This window comes from Myodes glareolus, chromosome 24, assembly GCF_982192425.1.
Source record: "Myodes glareolus chromosome 24, mMyoGla1.1, whole genome shotgun sequence".
Classification (NCBI taxonomy): domain Eukaryota; kingdom Metazoa; phylum Chordata; class Mammalia; order Rodentia; family Cricetidae; genus Myodes; species Myodes glareolus.
The window spans coordinates 12,694,164-12,714,492 of NC_142049.1; the positions used below are offsets into that span (position 1 = coordinate 12,694,164).

The 20,329-nt window shown below is 48.3% G+C and overlaps 1 protein-coding gene and 1 long non-coding RNA gene across 5 annotated transcripts in view; both read left to right on the forward strand.

Annotated features, from left to right (window-relative positions):
• The first annotated feature begins 7,453 nt into the window (after positions 1 to 7,453).
• LOC148117961 (uncharacterized) lies at positions 7,454 to 14,409 on the forward strand. The gene is made up of 3 exons (XR_015736300.1): positions 7,454 to 8,100; positions 8,858 to 9,104; positions 13,768 to 14,409. It is a non-coding gene; the product is annotated as an uncharacterized LOC148117961 (long non-coding RNA).
• A 2,443-nt stretch (positions 14,410 to 16,852) lies between these two features.
• Arnt2 (aryl hydrocarbon receptor nuclear translocator 2) overlaps positions 16,853 to 20,329 on the forward strand; it is a 160,129-nt gene continuing 156,652 nt past the window's right edge. For 3 of the 4 annotated variants that reach the window (XM_087901528.1, XM_087901529.1, XM_087901521.1), the window contains exon 1: positions 16,853 to 16,950. In XM_087901528.1, the coding sequence (XP_087757654.1) occupies positions 16,920 to 16,950 (31 nt within the window). In that variant the 5' untranslated portion in view covers positions 16,853 to 16,919. The remainder of the gene's footprint in view (positions 16,951 to 20,329) is intronic. The other variant, XM_087901520.1, reaches the window with a different exon arrangement.

A 20,329-nucleotide genomic window follows, 5' to 3' on the forward strand; every position in this document is an offset into this window, starting at 1 on the left:
AACTTACTTTTGTTCTGTTGATTTCCTGACATAATTTATGTAGACACTTTAGACACAGCCTGGTGTGGCCTCTGCAGAATCCCAGGTAGCAACTGTTTCTAGGAATCTGCAGCCGACACACAAACACACACACACACACACACACACACACACACACACACACACACACACAGAAACCGGGATAGAAGGGAAGGCTGAGCTGCTTGCCAGTTTTGCTTCTGCGTTTCCTGCCTGATGACCAGGTCTTGCCTAAGACAACACAGGTGCTTCTCAAGTCACTTGCTTCAAGTTGCAAATGAAGTGATATTCCTTATTACTGAAAGAGCTCTTTTAGACTTGTCTAGACGAGGATCTGAGTCCATTTTAACTCAGTCTGCATCTGCATTTCTCCTACAGCAGCATTCTCTGGGCTCCCAGAGTGTGGGAGCTGGAGAATGTCCCATGTGAGTATCCTACTGCGGTCTCTGGAACATTCTGCTGATCTTATGCTTAACTTTCCTTGTATTACCCAAAGGGTTATCGAGACTTTCAGTGTAGGTGTGTGCAGAGGATAACAATTGTAGCAATTCCTGTGATACACCAGTAATCCTCAGCCACCAGTCTCCAGGGTGTAGATCATAGAATCTGCAGACTAGTGTGTAATGACACTTGCCTTGTGGTTGTCATAGTGCTGGGTGCTTAATATGTACTCACTAAGTAACAACTGTTAGCATGTTAAAGTATGTTAATTTGAAAAGCAGTGATGTCACACGAATTATTAACTAATTAAGGTAATAGATTATACACAGGCTTCGACAAATAAGGGTATTTTGGAATGCCTGTCTATTTGACCTCAAACAAACGGATCACAGAGAGAAAAGTTTAACGCAGTACGTGGTTAGTTGAATATCACTGAGCTCCATCTTAGCAAAAGTTCAGCAGTGTTAATCATGGTTAATTAAATAAGGTCACTCCACCAGGAATGAGTTTGATACACACAATCGCACTCTGTCAAAATCTTGTAGCCTGTGTTGCCATCAGCCCAGATAGATGATTCGCAGACTAAGATGTTTGTGTTGTAAAAAGCAGCACTATGTCACTACTATACAGCTACCAAAGTGGTGAATATCTAAACTATGGGCAACCCAAAGTGCTGGGGAGGCATGGAGCAAGAGCAGCCCTCGTTCACCGGTGGTGGGAATGTAAAATGGTACAAAGGTTTTGTAAGTCAGTGGAGCATCTTTGGAAGAACCTAGATGGACTCTCGCTCAGCAGCCAGACTCCTTGGCTGATGTTCAAACCCACTGAAAACTTCTAGCCAAGCAAAAACCTACACGTGGATATTTATAGCTGCTTTATTCCTATCTTCCCAGGCTTGGAAGATGTCCCTCTGTGAATGAATAAACAAATTGTGATAAAGCCAGACAATGAAATAGCATTCGGTGCTAAAAGAACGGTTAAGCCATAAAAAGACGTAGAGGAAAATTACATGTGGGTTAGGAACGTGAGAGACACCAAACTGAACAGTACACACATTGCAGGATCCCGGTTAGATGGCAGCTGGGACCGTATCTATAATGTTTCTCATTGAAATATCTGTAATGAGAGATAAAAGATCAGTTGTTCTTAGAGGCTGATGGAAGGGCTGATCAGAGGTTCTTAGGGTGAGTGGGTAGAACACAGGATTTATAGAGCAGTGAAAATATTCCATCAAGCCAAAATGGTGGATCCACAACATTCTGTGTTTGTCTAAAAAAGAATGAGCTCTGGATGCCAATGATGTAACGGTGTTGGATCACCATCTGTACTAAATATACTACCTTATGGAGGATGTTGGCAGTTGGGGGGTGTGTGGTTGAAGGACAGAGAGTATATGGGGTGCCACATTCTTCCCACTCGGTTGTGCTGTGAACTTAAAACTGCCCCAAATACAAAGTCTTTTTAGAAAAAAAAAAAAAAAGACAAAACGCAGAAACATTGCTAGATGAAAAGGGACTGAAAAGAGACAGACATGACAGCTAACGTGGCCTATGGTCCTTGATTTGATCCTGAACCCCGAGTTGCTTTTCTCATGAAGGTCACTTTTTAGATAATTAGGAACAAATAAATAAGATTTGGTGGTTGTGTAATTGTGTTAGACCAATAATAAGGACTTGATTTGATAATCAGAATGTGGTTATAGAAGAAAATGCACTTGTTCTTGAGAAGCACACGCTGGAGTATCCAGGCAGAAAGGGGTGTGATATCTCCCAAAGGCCAGAAAACCAGCACAGACATACACGGAGAAATTATACGGCAAATGGGAGAAGATACTGTTAATTGGGGTACAAGGATTGTGTAAGTTATTTTTACTGATTATTTTTTATAGAAGCTTGCAAAAACTAAAAATGTTTCAAATCTTAAAACAGTATAGAAGACTGAAGAACCAAAATTACTCCCGAAGGAAGATGGGGCCCATAAAGCAGACTTAATTCATTGAAACCATAGACAGCATTATAAATTCCCTTATCAACGTTCATCATTGACGTGCACGAGTAAGAAAGACTTGTTGATGGGAATCCTTCCTTCTGCCTTTTTCTTTCCTTTCTCTTTTTCTTTTTGCTTTTATTGATCCTTTTTTGGATTTCGCATCATGCATTCTGACCCCACTTCTCTCCCTGACCCCTGGCATCTGCCCTCTGCCCTTGTAACCCACCCCCAAAACACCAAATCAAATTTAAAAGAAAAACCCAAAACCAAGCAACACAAAGAAACAAAACAAAATAAAGAAGAATCTTGTCATGGAAGCTTTAGTGTGGCCTCGGAAGTCACACAGTTTACCCTTTAGTCCATACATCTTTACTTGTAAATAAATGTTCACTACTATGAGTCTTTGGCTTGGCTCCAGGCCTCTGGTTTCTGCTACACCACCATTATTGGGCTCTCACTAGGGCTCCTCTTGGATACCCTATTGTTGTCCTGTGTCATGGAAATCCTGCTGTTTTGGTTCTGTAGGTTCATCCCCTTCACATGCTCTAATAGTGCATAGATTCGGTGAATGTTGGGGTGAGCCAACTCATAGCCCTGGTTCTGGACTTGGGTGGTAGCTGAATTTGTCAGCTCGCTAGCTTTTTCCCTCATCCTCACTACCTGGGCGAGCTCTCCAGCACTGCCTCGGTTAACTCACCCAACGCAGCCTACAGCAAGGAGCTGGACCAGGTCTCCTGTTCTCTGGCCCTTAGATCCCATCCCATTCACTTCAGGCCAGCTCTACTGTTTTGTCCAGGCACAGTGCAGGGCCCTCTCTCCAGACAGGTGTAGAGGGTATATGACCAGGGGTGAGGTGGGGGAGATAGGATTGAGCGGGGAGGATCAGCTCTCCTGTTCTCATATCCTCAGGGTTGGTTCACCTGCATCCCTCACAAGAGGTCAGTTCTAGTGTGCTGTCCAGACAGGAAGCAGAGGCTGCTTTCTCCGACACTGCAATCAGTTACAGTCAGGACTAATTGACCTGCTCTTGTGACCCCAGGGCCAGCTCTCTCACATACTGTAGGTGCTAACAGGTGGGGGGGGCATCTGTTCCTCACCCATGCCACCACATGACAGATGAGGGGGGCCAGGGTCAACTCCCCTGCTCTCATGCCCTCAGGGATGATGGCTCACCTGTGTCCCCGACCACAGGGTCAGCTATAGTGTGCTTTCCAGCTAGGGTGCACACCCACGGTAAGGAGTGTGGCCATCTTTCTTGAGTGGGGTGGGGGTGAGTTCTCCCCTGAGGGATAGGGCCAGCTCACCTGCTGTAATACCCAGACATCCTAGGGCCAGTGAAGGGCAGGGAAGGCCCAGCAGAACTTGGTTCCCACGGTCCCCATGCTAACACTGGTCATGGACATCACCATAGACTCCAGCTGCAGCAGGGCCGTGGAGCCAGACATAGTCCTAGCAGCAGCTGGGGTGCACGTGCCACCGTGGCCCCTCTGGCATCACAGGCCCCTCTGATCAACTTGGTCCCAGCAACAGCATGGCCACTGGGCATCAACATGGTCCCAGGTAGCTGGCTAGACCCTGGGCATCCACAGACCCCACCGTGGCAACTGGAGACATGGACACCACCCAGACATGACCCTAGAAAACGACCTGTGCCTAGAAGTCTCCATGGCTCCAGGTGGCAGCACCAGCCATGACCCCAGGTGAGGCACAGTTCTCAGACAGTGACATGGTCCGAGGTGGCCGATCAGACCCTGGTCCTCCACATGGCCCTCAGTGACAGCAGGAGTCGTGGACATTGACTCAGATCCTGGGGGCTGTAGAACCACAGGCAAAGACACAGCCCTCTGCAGCAGCCCTGGTCCAGGCAACACCATGGCCCTGACTGACAGCGCAGGTCACTCAGATCAAGGTGTTCCTGGGGGCAGCAAGGCCCTCGGATGCCCTCATAGCCACAGGTTGTAACCCAGACCCAGGCATCTATGTGGCTTTGGCAGCAACATAAGCCATATACATCAATATGGACCCTGGCTGTGGTAGGACCTCGGATCCAGCTGTGGTCCCAGGCAGCAGCGTGGCCCGGATATCGCCATGGTCTCAGCTCTGCCTGCCTTTTTCTAATCGAGCCGTATTTCACACGAGCAATCTCCACAGGAACAGAGTGCAGAAGTCTGCTATATTCTAGGGACACCCTCTCCCCTCAGTGTGGCTATGTCTGGGGGGCACAGATGCCTTCTAATTGCTCATTTTTTTCTCATTATTTAATCTCATTTACTAATGATCTAGTGTTTTAAGTCTGTTACGCAAAAGAATTAAATGTAGTCATAGTGCCGTTATTAATTATAACAAGCCCTATTATTTCCTCTCTTGATTCTTGTGCCAGCCCCAGCCTGTCAGGTGCTTATCACAAGAGCATCCACTTGGCTACCGTAGCCGCACAGTGGCCATTTCCATGTAGTGACCCTGTTACCTCCTGTGTCCATTAGTTTATATGTGTGCCCGGTGTGGGATCCTGACCACGTCATTCACTAGCTATATGGTCTTCAACCAGCTAACAAATCTCTCAGCTTCTGTTTACTTTTAAGTTATTCTTGAAAGCTGGAGTGTACACTAGTGTGAGCCAGTCAAACCACAGATACCTGCTTGGCTGTTCGTCACTTAGGTCCTCTCTCTACAGAGCTCCCGCTGGATCTTATACCAGTGACTTTACTCATTTCACAAGAGAAGTTCCATTTCAGCGTTCTGTGAGAAACAGGGAAGCATGATCATCAGGGCAGCTCGATTTGCATAAATCAATACTTTGAGATTGAGTGAGCAGGAACATCGAAGCCAAATTGACCTGGGTTCACATATTTATCTATGCCGCTTATTAGCTGGGCCACGCTTCACCTCTCTGAATATCAGCCGCCGAATAAAGTAGAAACAAAAATAACTATATTAGAATGTTATAGTCGAGGATGAAGGGTTAAGTAAGATCTGCGAAATGATTTTGAGATCTTTCGGCCATTTTATAGACATATATATGATGGTATTGCCTTGTCTAGTTAGGCTTTCATTGCTGAGATAAACACCCTGACCGAAGGGCTTACAGGCTACAGTCCATCAACAGGAAATGCCGAGGCAGACTCACGGCAGCAGCTGAAGCAGAGGCCATGGAGGAACACCGCTCACTTGCCTACTCTCCGTGAACCCCTCTCTTTGCTTTCTCAAGCACATCAGGTTTCCCTGCCCGAGGATAGCATCACCCACAGGGGGCTGAGCCCTCCCTCAACAATAATTAGTTAAGAAAATGACCCCACAGACTCACCTGCAGGCCACTTTTATGGAGGAATTTTCTCAATTGTGGTTCGCTCCTCCCGAATAACTCTAGCTTGTGTTGAGCTGACAAGCAAAGCAGGCAGGACATGTATGTTATAGCTATTACAAACACGGATACATTATATGAAAATGCACACACACTATAAAGGCGATACAGTGACTACACAGTGCTGTGATTTAAATGTGAAATAATGCCTGTAAGCTCATGTGTTTGAGCAGAGTGTCCCCAGACGTTGGGACCATTGCCTAAGCATGTAGAGCTTTATGGCCCAGCCCCACTTCCAGTTCTCTGTTTCCTGAGCATGAATGCGATGTGTCCAGCCAGCCTCCTGCTCTTCCCTGCTGCGATCAAATGAACTCCTTTAACCATAGGCCAGAAGAAGCCCTTTCTCCCTTAAATTGCATTGGGCATTTATTTGGCCACTACAGTGGGAAAAATAACTAAAACACACAGTGGGTCCACGACTCTCTGGGGAGAGCCTGAGTCACACAGCATGGCATTCGGCACAAAGACTTGCTTTTGCCCGGTTTTCATCTCTCCAGTAGAAAGCATTGGGCCCCAAGGAACAGACCAAACTGACCATACACCAGCTGTTTCTCCCGGGGTACCAGAGTGCTTCTGCAGGCTGCTCTGTCCATCACCCTCCAGTGAGAAATTCATAAGAGACCAGAATGCCCACTGAAGGCCGTAGAGCAACAACCTTCAACCTGGGCGTCATGACCCTCTTGGGGTCTAAAGACCCTTTCAGAGGGATTGGGTATCAGATATCTACATTATGATTTATAACAGTAACAAAATTACAGTTACGAAGGAGCAACGAAAATAATTTTATGGCTGTGGGGGTTTCCCATATTATAAAGAAACGGTATGAAAGGGTCCCAGCGTCAGGGAGGCTGAGAACCACTGCTGTGGAGGACGGTGTGCTTATCCAGACGAGGTTTGAGGCTGAAACAGAGTGGCTGGAGGTGACAAAGGGTGCTCTGTGGCTGGGTCACTGCATGTGACAGCCTGTCAGGGGGAACTGGCCACACGTCTTGGCGAGGGCTCGAGTCCCAGATCCACTGTGTTCTGTGTCGTTTCTTCCCACCGTTCCTTCTCTGCCTGCTTTCCCATCAGCAGAGGCGTGCCAGAGTCTGCCTCCTCGTTCAGTTTCTGTTTTGTGTTCTTAATTTTTACCTGTCAGTCCCCCACCCTCCAAGGCTACTTCACCCGCTTAGGTTTCCTAGGCAATGTTCATTCTGCTTTTGACCCCGAAAGGAAGAAAAAAAAAAAGGTTAGAGTTAGCTTCTTCTTTGACAAGTTTCATCTATTTTTGCATCGTTTTGAGTTCCCTGCTTTCTGGGAACTTGGGAAGCAGCTCCAGAATCCATCATGGTGATTCATCCAATGGCTCCTTTACTCCCCGGACACTATTAGTAAGTGCTTCTAGAAAGTTCTACTTAGAAACATGCCAGGCCCTAGAAGAAGGAAGAAATGGGCTTCCAAAAAAATGCTGCTATTAGGAATTCAGAGGTCTTGCACAAACTACATCTTCTGCCAAGCAGGCTGATTAAGAAGTACAGCATCTTGCATACTATTTCCAGGGAAGAAATGGGACAGAGTCAGCCAGAAGCTAATCAAACAACATTGCACAAAGGGAACACAGGGTATCTCAAGAACAGTACAACCAGGGCACACAGTATCCTTGGAACTGATAGCCTAGCCCCCCCTAAGGCGGCAAGAGTTGTGTTCTCAGGATCTGAAGCCACAGCTCCCACGGGGGCCCTAGCCCCAGGCCATTACCAGCTTGGTCAAGCATGTTTCTGGTTTTAGAAAAGGAGCTGGCTTCCTTCTCTATTCATCAGATCCTGGTGTATGTGGTGGGGGCAGGGAGCTCCAAGGCCCTGACCTCAGGCTATTTGTAGTTCTGCCAAGCATATTTATGGCTTTGAGAAGGGTTATGTTTCTTCTCCACACACCAGGGCCTCAGGAAAAGCCTTAGTTGATCAGTCCAGCCTTCAGCGAGACTGTCAGCGACTTTCCCTTTCCAAGGTGAGATGAAGCTTTGAGGATGCCACTGACAGATGCCCTGCCTTCCACAGTGGTCCTCTGTCAGCCACGGTCAACCCTACTGTGTTGACGGCAAGTCCTTCGACTGTGTCCACTTCGAGCTGTCCGCAATGCAGAGTTGCAGACAGTAAAAGACATTTGTTCTCGGAGCGCTCGGGAGAAAGGATTTAGTTCTATCATCTACCATGTCCACGGTTCTTCCAGGAGTCCTGTGCCAAGGTGGTGACGACACACACCATAATGACACTGGGCACAAGAAGTCTGAGGATGAGACCATCTTGAAGCATGTAGGTTCTGGCTTCTTGTCATGGCAAAAGACAAGGCAAATACAAATGGGTCCCAGGATTTCAGTTGCTAGGCCAGTAATGTCTGTGGTCTTTAGGAAGAGGGAAGATGGCCCGGATATTATAGAAACCGTGAAACATGTTGGTTCCAGGAAAGGTAAGACCAGCAAAAGTGGACAACGCTAAAGGGTTTGTCTTGGGAGCATCTTGCCCACCAGACCACTGCTGTGGTCTGGAAGAGTGTTCCCACCCATATGTTCATAACCCCCTGTAAGCTTGTGCTCTCCCCACAGTACAGTAGGTTCCAGGTTTTCATACTCCCTTTCAGTGACATTTATGACTGTGACAAAAAGCCTTAACACCAACATCCAAAGCAAAAGGGCGATGTGTATGATGCTATACACAAAAACTGGTATGTAAAAGCCATTCATGCGGTGTCAGAAATGATATTCAAGGTTAATTAGTGTAGGAAACTGGATTTGAATTTTGCTTTAGGTGGAGTCTGGGTTGGCTGGCCATTGGTGGAGGTTCTGTCCTTTGGGGAGTTGGATGGAATTGGGTCTGCAGATGTAACAGGCTCTGGCACTTGAATAATGAGGGGTGTGCATCCAAAGCAGACAGGGCAGCTGGTGCTGACCCACCTATGTTAGGCTTGATTTGGTATTCAACTGATTGCCGACTTTAGTGTAAGCAGTGGGTAAAAGAACTTTGTGGGGGAGGGTCCGGTAGCAATTGGAGCCCCTTCTGTGTCTTTCTCCAGGTGCTGAGATGGTCTGACTGTCCTGGGGTTGACGCTGGTGTGGCACGGTGTTCTCCCCACCACGAGGGGCACAGAAATCCACCAGGATTACCAGGGGAGATGGGGCCTGGCTTAGGGAGAAGGTTATGTTAAACAGGTCAGGGAGTGGCCAACCTGGGTGGCAAGAAGAAACCAAGAAAGATGTGTGACAAATTCAGATTCCTTGAAGCCAGCTTGGGAAGGGAGCCTTGTGAAAGACGAAGGCAAGGTATGTGCAATGCTCGAGTGATTGTCTTTTCCCTGCAACCAACAACGCCTCCCTGCTCAACCACAAAGCTAACACAGTACCAATTATGTAACCTCAAACATTTAATCTCCTAATCCATACAGCAAGAAGAATAAAGGGAACCTCCATAGAGCCATCCTTACACCGTATCCCAAAGAGTGTTGAATATCCACTCCCTTAAGCTCCTTTGGCTGTGCTTAAAACAGCCAGATATCCAGTACACCAAAAACCCAGCCCTCCATTGCTAGCTGGAGTATTCTCAAAATGAATTTTCTTACCCAGAAATGTGCTTGGCTTTATCCAACCATGTGTCTCACAGGAAATCATTGTCACCTGCCCCTGGATTTTAGACATTTGCATGCTAATGATTAAGCAGTCTCCAGCCAGTCAGTTGGATAATGAACCTGGGCTAGCTGTATTGTATCAGAGAAACCAGTGTGGGTGGCAGCCAAATGTTGACTATCACTTAGAGAGAGATTAATTTTTAACCAACCCTATTAATTTCTCTTGACATCTGAAAGCAAGTTACCTCTGTTTATATAATACGAGAAAAGATCAAATACACATATTTGGCATGCGTCACTGAAACACCTAAAGAACGATAGTGAAAAAATAAAAGATCCGCTCTCCTTTGGGGACTTCCAGTTTGAATGAACACAATACTTAGTTCCAGATTCTGACCCTGGGAGAGAGGCTGGAGAGCCTCCTCAGTCTCAGGCACCCTCCAACGTTCATGGGTTCAGTGGACAAAGTGCTCACTGTGCAAGTGTGAGAACTGGAGCTTGGGCCCCCTCAGCCCAGCTAAAGCTGCAGGCAGTGGCTCTCATCTTTAATCTTAGTATTCCGACAGCAAGACACGAGGCAGAAGAGCATCCCCAGAGTTCCAAGAGCCAGCTAGCTTGATGCAGGCAGGGGTGAACAGCAAAGAGACTCTGCCTCAGACAAGGTAGAAGGTGAGGGACTCAAACCAAAGGTGACTGTCCTCTGACATCCGCCTGTGCCCCTTGGTGCATACGCATCCGTAGTCACACATCAACAATCTCAATCTCACTCTCTCCTTCACATACACACACATACACACACACACACACACACACACAAAAATGAAAATAATTTTATAGGTGTAGTATTTCTTCATTGAGATTAAATCAGATTTGCCAGTGAAATAATGGGACTAAAATGACTTGAGAGTCAGAGGGCATAGGAGTTGTTATAATCTCCACTAGAAAACAGGGTGAGCGGCAACTTTCTTATGGACTGGGAAAAAGTAAAGATTGATAGAGAATTGGGCCCCAAGTAGTACATGAACTTTTCGGTTATACTCATTTTTTCTTTTTCTTCCTTTCTTCCTTCCTTCTTTCCTTTCTTTCTTTTTTTGAGACAGGGTTTCTTTGTGTAGCCTTGGCTGGCCTCAAATCATGCTGGCCTCAAACTCACAGACATCTGCCTGTCTCTGCCTCCTGAGTGCTGGGATTAAAGGCGAGTGCCGCTACTGCCAGGCTTTCTTTTGTTTTCCAAGGGAACTTGATATGGCCTTTAAGACAAACCAGAATTATAGCAAGATATTAAAAATAAAACCCAATCCAGACAATGGTAGAAACAGATAGACTTAGGGAGTCCCTAACACTAGAGAGGTGATTAGTACTTCAGAAAGACACCTGTAACTCTGGGTCACGTTGTCACAGAAGAGAGAAAAGTGCAGAAACACACCGAGTTCTTTGCGGTGTCAGCTTTGGGCATCACTACGAGATGCTTCCTTCTCTCACAGACCTGTGTCGTCTCCCAAGCGCGACAGGTATGATCACCTGCTCCATGAATGTGATGGGTCTACGGGGTTGCGGGGGAGGCATGCCATGTAAACTGTGGGGTGACCAGCCCTTTTCCATGTCACTCTTTCTCTGGAGTGAAGGAGGGCATGGAAGATCTCTCTAAACATTCCAAGCCTACCAAGAGTTGTGTTCTTCACCACGGGAAAGAAGGCGAACTGGGGTGAGACGCAAGGCCAGCCAGAAGAGAAGAAAGACAAGCCCAGTCAGTTGGCATGATGTTCAAGGACCGGGTTCTAGTTTTTCTTGAGGCTAACTCGGTCCCTGCCCTCTGTGTTTTGATTGTTCAACTTTCCTCTGAATGACCTGGGCATTATAAGCGTCTCACTAGGAAGCTCACCACTGAGAGATCGTTTGAAGTAGGGCACTTTCATGAGCAAAACTCCAATCGATGCACATCAAGATTTTTAAGATAAATGCTAAGTTCACTTACTTTCTTTTGCCCTTGATAAATAACCACGAATGAGTTTTTCTTCAGATATGGCTACTGATGGACCGGGCCATCAAGACGGTTTTTCAATTTGTCAGTTGCTGTTTTTAACTTTTTTCCTTTCTATTTGCTCTGGGGTGGTTTGAATGAGAATCCCCGCCCCCCCAGCACACACAAGGGGTTCATCTGTTTGAATGTCTGGTCCCCAGTTGGTGGCACTGTTTGGAAAGGATGAAGAGGTGTGCCACTGTGAGAAGCCTTTAAGGTTTCAAAAGCCCAGGCTGTTCCCAGTTAGCTTTTTCTGCCTCATGCTTGTGGGTCACATGTAAATTCTCAGCTACTGCTCCAGGGCTGTGTTTGCGTCTCAAGACGACCATGGACTCTAAGCCTCTGGACCTAAGAGCTCCAAATGAAATGCTTTCTTTTATGAGCCGCCTTGGTCATGTTTTATAATAGGAAATAACTAAGACACAATCCATCACAACCCTAGCTGGTCAACCTTACTTCGCCTCTCTGTAATAATACCAACACATACATCATGCCAACCACATATCAGAGGCTCTCAGCTCCCAGGGTCCTCAGGAAACTCCTCTGGGGTCAGCATTATTATTATCTTTCCTTCACAGAGAAAGGAAACCGGGATACAGAAAACTTGACTCACACAGCGGGTCCATACTGTGGTTGAGATTTTAACAAGGTACTGTGTGGCTCCAGGATCATACTCTGAGAACAGCCAAATCTGAACTGTTCTAGAGTTGTCGCTCGATATGACAAGGGCCAGTATAGAATCCAGCAACAATTGAGGAAGCCAGAGAGCACAGCAAAGAGCTGTGAATCAGGCGTTAGGGTACCAGCTTCTAGCAAAACTCCCATGAGTTAGACGTTTCCAGGAAGTAATGCATAGCCGAGGTCTTATGAGCCAAAATTGCCTCATCTAGAACTCTCTCAGTCTTAGACACCTGTCTTCCCCCCCAGATCTAGGATAATTTTGATCTGCTTTAGAGGAGAGGTTAAGCAGAAGGCAAAAGGAATAGTTTTACATTCCCTCGACTTGACCAACAGTAAACAATGTGTTTTATATTTAAACTTTCTTGCTGCGTCATAGTCTACCAAAGATCACAACAGCTTGGTCAGATTTTCTACCATGTTGTGATTTTTGCCATAGCTACTCCTTAAATATCTGAACAGTTTTGTTATCGCTAACATTTTAAACCCATATTAAAGGGATGCAAAGAAGCTTTGAGGTAACAGCCTCAGTGTGTGAGGCTCAGGGTTCTAGCCCCTGTAGAATTGCCCTATGGAGGCTCCTTTTTGCCCCTAAATGAAAAGCACACCTGGGTCCCTCCATATTTGAGCTTTCTCTCTGCTTGTCTGACCAGTCATCCTTGGAGACTGAGTTCAGAACCTGCAAACCAGGCCTGCGGGTTCACTGTCGGTCCATTACCCTTTCCTTCCTCTCCTCCCCAGACCCTTTCTTCATCCTTCCTCTTCTTCTTTTGTCTCCTCACTCTGCAATAAAGGTTACAATGGCGGCCTCCTGCCTCTCTTCTGGACAGGGACTTCCCACACACATCCTTCACCGTGCAATACGTCTGCAGCGTATTGCAGTCTCTCAAGTGTTCATAGCACGTGGATTGTCTCATTCAAGTTCATCTTCCTGATGACTTGGAACAGTAGGCAATGTCGTCCCATTTTATGGGTGATGAAGATGAGACCGAGGGGGGATTACCAAGGTGTCCAGAACAAGAGAATCAGTAACAGTGGAAAACCTGCTTCTCGGGCAGAAAAGGTATGCCTTGCTGCATAAGATTATGTTTTCATCTGCTTCGTTTGTCGAAATCTGTGGTTCTCCCAAAAGAGGAGAAACCTATTAGAGGGCATAGGCAGGTGGAATGCCTGTCTGGGCAGATTTTAGACAAGTAGAGTCAAAGACAAGAAGACTAGAACGAGATGGCAGGGGCATAGACATCCTTCTTCTGATGATATTCTTGGTTTTGAGGTTGGTAGAAGCTCCTTTGTTTTTCTAAGAATATATTCTAAAGGCTTTACCTGGTAGTGGCAGGAGGTTGGTCGGACATAGAAGTGAGCAATAAATGACTATTAAGGGAACTAAAGATAATCCAAGGTGATGTTGGCTTTCTATCTGCAACATTACAACTCCCCAGTCGCAAAAGTTCCAATCAATCAGCTGCAGAACCATCAACACAGGTGTGGCTTTTTAAGGGACCGTCAGAAATTCTCAAGCCTGAGTTGGGTTCCTGGTGGTCTGCTGTTTACCCTTTAACTCCTCTTTCCATTGGCAGCCATGCACCTTCTTCCCAGTCTCTTGCCGACCCAAGATGAATCTAGAAGGAACTAAATACTCTTCAAATCATTTGATGTCTTGCAGAAGAAGCTCGTTGCGTCTGGAGTCAGGACTCAATGGATATGAAGCAGAATCAGGTCACAGATTCCTCTTCTCAAGTTGAAAAAGGAATAAATGTTTTGGGATTTTGGATGTTTATTGGCCGACAAGACCAGTGCTGGCCATTTCTGGAAAACTAGACCCATAATTGTGTGCTATGGGCATGCATTTTAAAAAATGTAAATCTCAGCTTCGAGTCTAATGCCTCTTTTGGCATTTGAGAGTTCTGGGTTAAGGTTGAGTGGAATTCCTAAGTCTACTACCGGTCACAGTCGGCTAACTCTCTTAATTAGCACAGGACCACTGTATTGTATAAGCGCCACCTCTCTGCTCAGCAATGACTAACCGCTCCATTCCAGACTGTTTACTTAAGAGGGGGGCTTTCGCCCACAATCAATGTTTCTGGGCACTGAACCTATTTAATTCTGAGAGACAAAGAAGGCTAATGTGGGTCTGGTCCCCTATTCCTCCTGTCCTTCTCCATAGCCCATCCTTCTCTGCCCAGTCACCGAATCCTCATGCTGGGGGTGACTCAGCACCAAGTCTCCTCTAGCCATTAAACGGTACAACCTTGATAAATTCACTTCTCTACTTTCCAGAGAAGAAATAAACTCAAAGCAAACTGTTGGTACAGGCACTTTCTTCTACCTAAGCGGGTCCGTGTTGGGGAAGACGAAGCACCTCCTAACTTAAGAAATTCACCCCCCAAACCCCAACCCCCAGCACAAGACAGACACCAGACTATAGACAGTCCAGCTGTTGCTCACTTGATAGCTATCTTTTATTGTAATGGACACTGGCAAGAAGACACGTAGGTGAGATCCAGAATCAGAGAGTTTACAGGGCTTGTGAGATGCTTCTTCATATAAAAAGGCACTTACCCTGCCTCCAAGCCTACCCGAATTTGATCTCTGGGACCAACACGATGGGAGGGGGAATAGACTACCCCAAGTTGTGCTCTGACCTCCACATGAGTAGCACGGCACTTATACACCCCACATACACACCCACACCCGCACACACACACGCACACCCACACACGCACTCATGCACGCATACATGCACGGGATATTTACAAAATAATGTTCATTTAGAAAATGGATAGAGGACAAGAACATGGCTACAGAAACCTGTTGTGCCTGGCTACGTGTGTATACCAGCTGTGTTTGCTATAATTTTATTCGGCGGGGGGAGACTATCAGGCATATATCTGGGGACAAAATAAGCCGCACGTGACTGAACTTGGTTAGGACACTGCTATGGATCCGTCAAGGAGGGACACTTGATTACTTTTCAGGTGTGTAGAAAGTTGGAGGAAGGAAAGAACTCGGTGATGCTGCTGAGCTGTCCTGCATGTGCTCCAGACCGACCCACGGGTAGGGCCCAGAAAAAAACAGACTCCTACCGGAAAGACCTGGGGCAAGATGTCTGATGGGACACAGAGAAAGACTTTATTTCCCTACCTTAAGAAGCATCATATAGAGATCAGATGAGGTGCTGCACACTTGCAATCCACGCACTGAGGAAGCAGAGGATGGAGGAGTTTACAAGTCCAAGGCTAGCCTCGGCTAAGTAAGGGGAGCCCCCATTTCAAAACAAAACAAGTGTATGGTGTACACTGATTAAGTGCCGGTGGTATTTGAGTGTTCCCTTTGGGGGGATACAGAAGAGAGGCCGAGTCTCACTTGGTTTGCTGTGCGGCTTCAGGACCCTTCGACTCAGACACCCACTGAAGTTTCAGTCCCTGGCTGATATCCCGGTTGGTCTCTCCTTGTTTCTGTCTGGGCCTGGTCTGTGTTGAGTCTGGACACACAGTGTCCTTGCCTTTCTACTTTCCTATATTCTAGTCATTTCCTCAAAAGCAGCCTTTCACTCAGCAGTGACCCAGTTTCAGGGGTTCTGTTTAAGCTCCCAGAAGCAGGTGACCCCCAGACAACAGGTGCCTTATAACCTACCAACCCTAGATAGCCCTGCAGGATATGACTCTCTTATGCTCAGCGCCTAGGTCTGTGGTGGGTGCACAGACCTTTCAATATTTGTCCAATTGATACATTATTAGGGCAGTGGAGACAAACACTGTCCGAAGACGATGTTGGTTTGAAAACACACCCCAAGCATTATTTTCCTATCCTATCCCAGGGTTCTTTAGAAATAGTGTGGTATCTTTTGCAGATGGACCAGTGTTAGAAGCCGTACTGTGACCCCGGGGGTGTGACCAGCCGTCCAATCTCACCTTATCAGGGCATCTACTGTGGAACATCCCCTCCAGGAATCCTAGCGGCTGCCTGGAAAACATCTCTTCAAGTTCCCAGCACTTTAATTTCCCCCAGATAAGCAGATGGAATCATAAGAAACCTTCGTAAGCCGCCAGTTTGGAGGTGTGAATAAGGCCCTCGAGAGGACTCAATAATAAACGCTGGCAGTGGCCATGTCCTCAGGAAGGCAGAGCTAGACACTGGCATCCTCAAACCCTCCTTGGCTCCTCTCCATTCCTGGGCCAAGCTCCGTGCTGAAGCTGTGTGCGAGGTGCCTTAGAGGGACGGTGGCCTCGCACATTTCTGGGCGCCTTCCCTTAGGCCTTCTTCCACAGCCCTGGCTGGGGAGCCCGGGAGCCCAGTGGCGCGGCCTTGGCATGCTAAGTGGCAGTACTGGGACGCCTTTGTTTCTGAGGCCAGTTGTCCTCTGCATTCAAATGGGTCGCTCGCCCACTCGCTCCTCCGCCGGGGGACAGCGCCCCTTGGCGATGTGTCCCCGACACCTGGGGACCCTGCGAAGGCATAGAAGGGGGTGCGCAGGGACCTCCAGCCTGGGCACCTGCGCGGGCTCAAGGGGGTCCCGCTGCCCGCTGGCCCAAGTCTCGCGGTGCTACGGCTCGGACCCGGGAGCCGCGGGCCCGGCACCCCCACCGCACCACAAAGGCTGAACCCGGAGGAGGCCCGGGAAGGGAGGAGGCGCGGGTGCGCGCGGAGGAGCGGGGAGCGCGCGGGGCGCGGGGAGCAGCGCGGGGCGCTCTCAGAGCGCGGGAGCGCGGGGAGCACCGCCCGCACCTTCCTTTGTGTGGCGCGGCCGCGGCGGCGCTGGCCCGCCCCGGGTCCCCGTCCCCGCCCCCGCCCGGCGCGCCGGTCCCTCCCGGCAAGATGGCAACCCCGGCCGCCGTCAATCCTCCGGGTGAGTAGCGGCCGAGCGGCAGGCCCAGCCTGAGCCGCGCAGCCCGGGGGTGGGGAGCGGCCGCCGCCCGGCAGCCTCAGCATCAGCACCGGCCGCGGCATCCTCATCCATAAATGGTGCTCAACCTGGTCCCGCCGGCGCCCGTCGCTGCCGCGGATGACTCAATGCTCGCCCGCGGGCTCCAGAGCCACGGGAGCTGGTGGATGCCAGGTGTCGCACCGAGCGAGAGAAAAGTTTGGAGCGGGGATTCAACAGGGCAGAACTCCGGGGACTCTTCGCCTGTCGGCCCCGCCTCCCCAGCGCCGGTCTTTGGCGGGGTTTACACCTGGTCACTGTATATCCCAGTCCTTCCTGGACACTAAAAACCCAATTGGTAATAATGTAGACAGGAGCCAGCCCTGTCCCTGACCGATTGCCTGCTCTCTCCCAGGGTGCAGCCTGTGACCGCTAGTCTCATGCCGGCAGATTAGAAAAATAGGAGTTCATGAATGAGTGGGAGTGTTGGGCTGCTGTGGCAGGGGAGCCCTATTGTCGTTGGCAAAGTTCCCTGTGGTTTCATGCGAGACTGCGAGGATAGGATATGTGACTGCCCCCCAAGTTTTAGGTTTTGTGTTGTCTGCTGTGGGCTTGGAGAATCACAGGTCACTGTGGCTGAGGTAGGAACAGCCAAAGAACTCAGACCCCAGGAAAGCCCAGTGAAAGAGGTCTTGTGTTGGAGTGCAGACCCGGTGGGGTGAAGAATGTCTTTAAAGTTATGAGTGAAAGATAACTCCATCCAAGGTGGCCGGGAAAGTTGGGGGACATTGGGCACTAGCTGGACCTTGCAGAAGGTACAGTTTGAGAATGCCATGACTTAGGCATTGCAGCCCTAAGTCATGAAGTCATGATGGGCATGCTCTACACATGGGCTGGAGGCCAGTGAGTGAGGTGCGAGAAGGACTTACATTGGGTTCCATGGGTGTGTCCAGGCTCAAGGGGCCTTGAAAGACAAGAACTGTAACTTCCCACGTTAAGAGAGGGTTTTAAGCCATAGGGAGCAGAGGAGCCACCTGGTCGCTGCTTTCCTGTAAGGCCGACCTGTCAGCTGTGTTGGGGTAACATAAAAGGTAGTGAAACTGGAAGCTGCGTTGAAAGGAGGCAGAAGGAAGAGGTCAGACTTAGCTGTGGTGGCTCGGACCGAGGAGAATGAAAATACCAGGGGCCGACAGAGTTTGGGACCTGGCCTTCCTTAGATTCGGAGTAAAAGCAAACAGGAAAGTCAGAATACACAGAGGCAGGCGCCTGTGGGGGCACGGAGGTGGGGAACCTTTATAATTCCCAGGAAGGAGGCTGATTAACTGAATCAGGCAATCCTAGAAGAGCAGACATGGAGCCCCCCGTTGGAGCACTGAGTGGGTAGGTGACCGGCTTGGAAGCACAGCTGCGTTGTTCTGTTTACCACTGAAGCGCTCCCACCCTCTGTTCTGCTACCGAGAGATCAATAGCAAATTAATAGATTTAACTGTCATGAGATTAGAAAAAGCAAAGGAAAAAAAAATGAAGACCGTTGAGCTCAGGATGGGCTTCTGTTGGGAAAAAGAACAAACACTTTGGTGGCTTACATAACTCACCCACCATTACATCACTGTTGGAAACTGCTCTGTCCATTGCATTGCTCTCTACGCTGTGTGGGATAAAGATGGTACGGTCAGTCACCCAGTGCGCGAGAGCCTCAACCTCGGAGCGAGGAAGGAGTGTTGTCGGTCACGGCCTGGTCAGCTTGATACACTGTGATGGGCAGGTCTTTTCTCAGTAGACAGAAATACCAGAGAGCCTGACCCTGGTGAGAGTTTCTCAAAGAAAGTGTCTTGCAGTGATTAACTAGTCTACCGCCCACCATCATGTCTTTAGCTGGTCCTCTGTGATGGCTTTTGGGTCTGTAGGGGTCTTGGCCTTGCTCCTTATAAGGCTTCTGCTTCTTTGGGGGCAGAAGAGTTAGTCTCGAGGAATATGGTTAAGCATGTGAGCCAAAGAGAGATACTTCAGATTGTACGAGAAATTACTATCAGGTAGCTGCTCACCCCCATGAGCAGAAGTCACGTGATGTTTCTTGGGCATTTCTCTTCCTCCCTCCACTCTCTCCTTAGATGTTGCTTTGCACAGAATGAGAGCTTGGTAAACACATCTAGGTGGACTTAGAGGCAGGACGATTAGTCTCTGATCTGTACTCAGAGGACATGACCTCCTCCCATACCCACCAGCAGATCGCTGCCCTCCAGCTGAACATTTGCAGAGACACTGGGATGTGGTACCATGGTGCATCCTGGGACCTCAACAATGGCAGATGAAACTGGGTCTCTTCACCTCTAGCGTTGCTTCAAACCCTGACTCTGGTCCTTCTAGGCCTCCTGCTTGAGGTTTAAGTTAGCATTCTTACCAGTTACCCTCAGGGAACAGAGGTCTCTGGAGGAAGGGCATGACTCCTAGGTATTTCCATAGCTCTGGATGCCTTGCAGCATCTGAAACCATTCCCACTCTTTATGCTGGTCCCCTACTATTGTAGGACCTGAGTTTCCTCTGTTTCTGACCAGGGATGATGTATTCATCCCTGGAATTGAGAAAGGAGTTCTAGAACTGTGTGTGTGTGTGTGTAGGGCGCGGGTATTGTTCTACCTTTTAAAGATGATAGTCAAGCATTTCTGACTTTATGAACTTGTGCAAGTTTGAATTAGCTATGTGCGTTCAAGGTGCTTCCTCCTGACAGGGCATAGTCTCAAAGAAGCCAGTGTCATGGGTCCTTTTTAACTTCAGTGCAAAGAAGTCAGGTCTGCACTCAGAGCAGTCATTAGCCTCACACATTGACCGGACATTCTCTGAAATGAGTTCTACAGAGTGACTAACAAGGCCCGTGGTGGTTAAGCTCAATTCTCAACAGGGTTAGAATCACCTAGGAGAGACACTGCTGGGCATATCTGTGAGGGTGTTTCTCGAAAGGCTTGGCTGAGGAGAGGAGACCTACCCTGAAGGTGGCAATGCCATCCTATGGGCAGGGGTCCTGAGCTGAATAAAATAGAAGAAGTGAACTGGGTACCAGCCCGCGTCTCTTTCTGCTTCCTGACTGAAGATGGAATGTGACCCTGCCGCTGTGTCTTCCCCACCGTGATGGGTTGTGTCCCCCTAAACGATGCTTCTGTCACATCTAGAAAAGTGACTAATATAGCTTGTGTATGCTAAAGGAACTTAAAGTTATGTTTTAAAGAGATTTAGGGTTTCATCCCCCCACCCCCGGATTTAGTCATTATGTCCCTTTGGTATTTTAGTGTCTTATTGATGACAGAGAACAGGAAGTTGTTTGGGCAGGTTACTATGGATGACGCAGTGTTTGGAATGGTTGGACTTT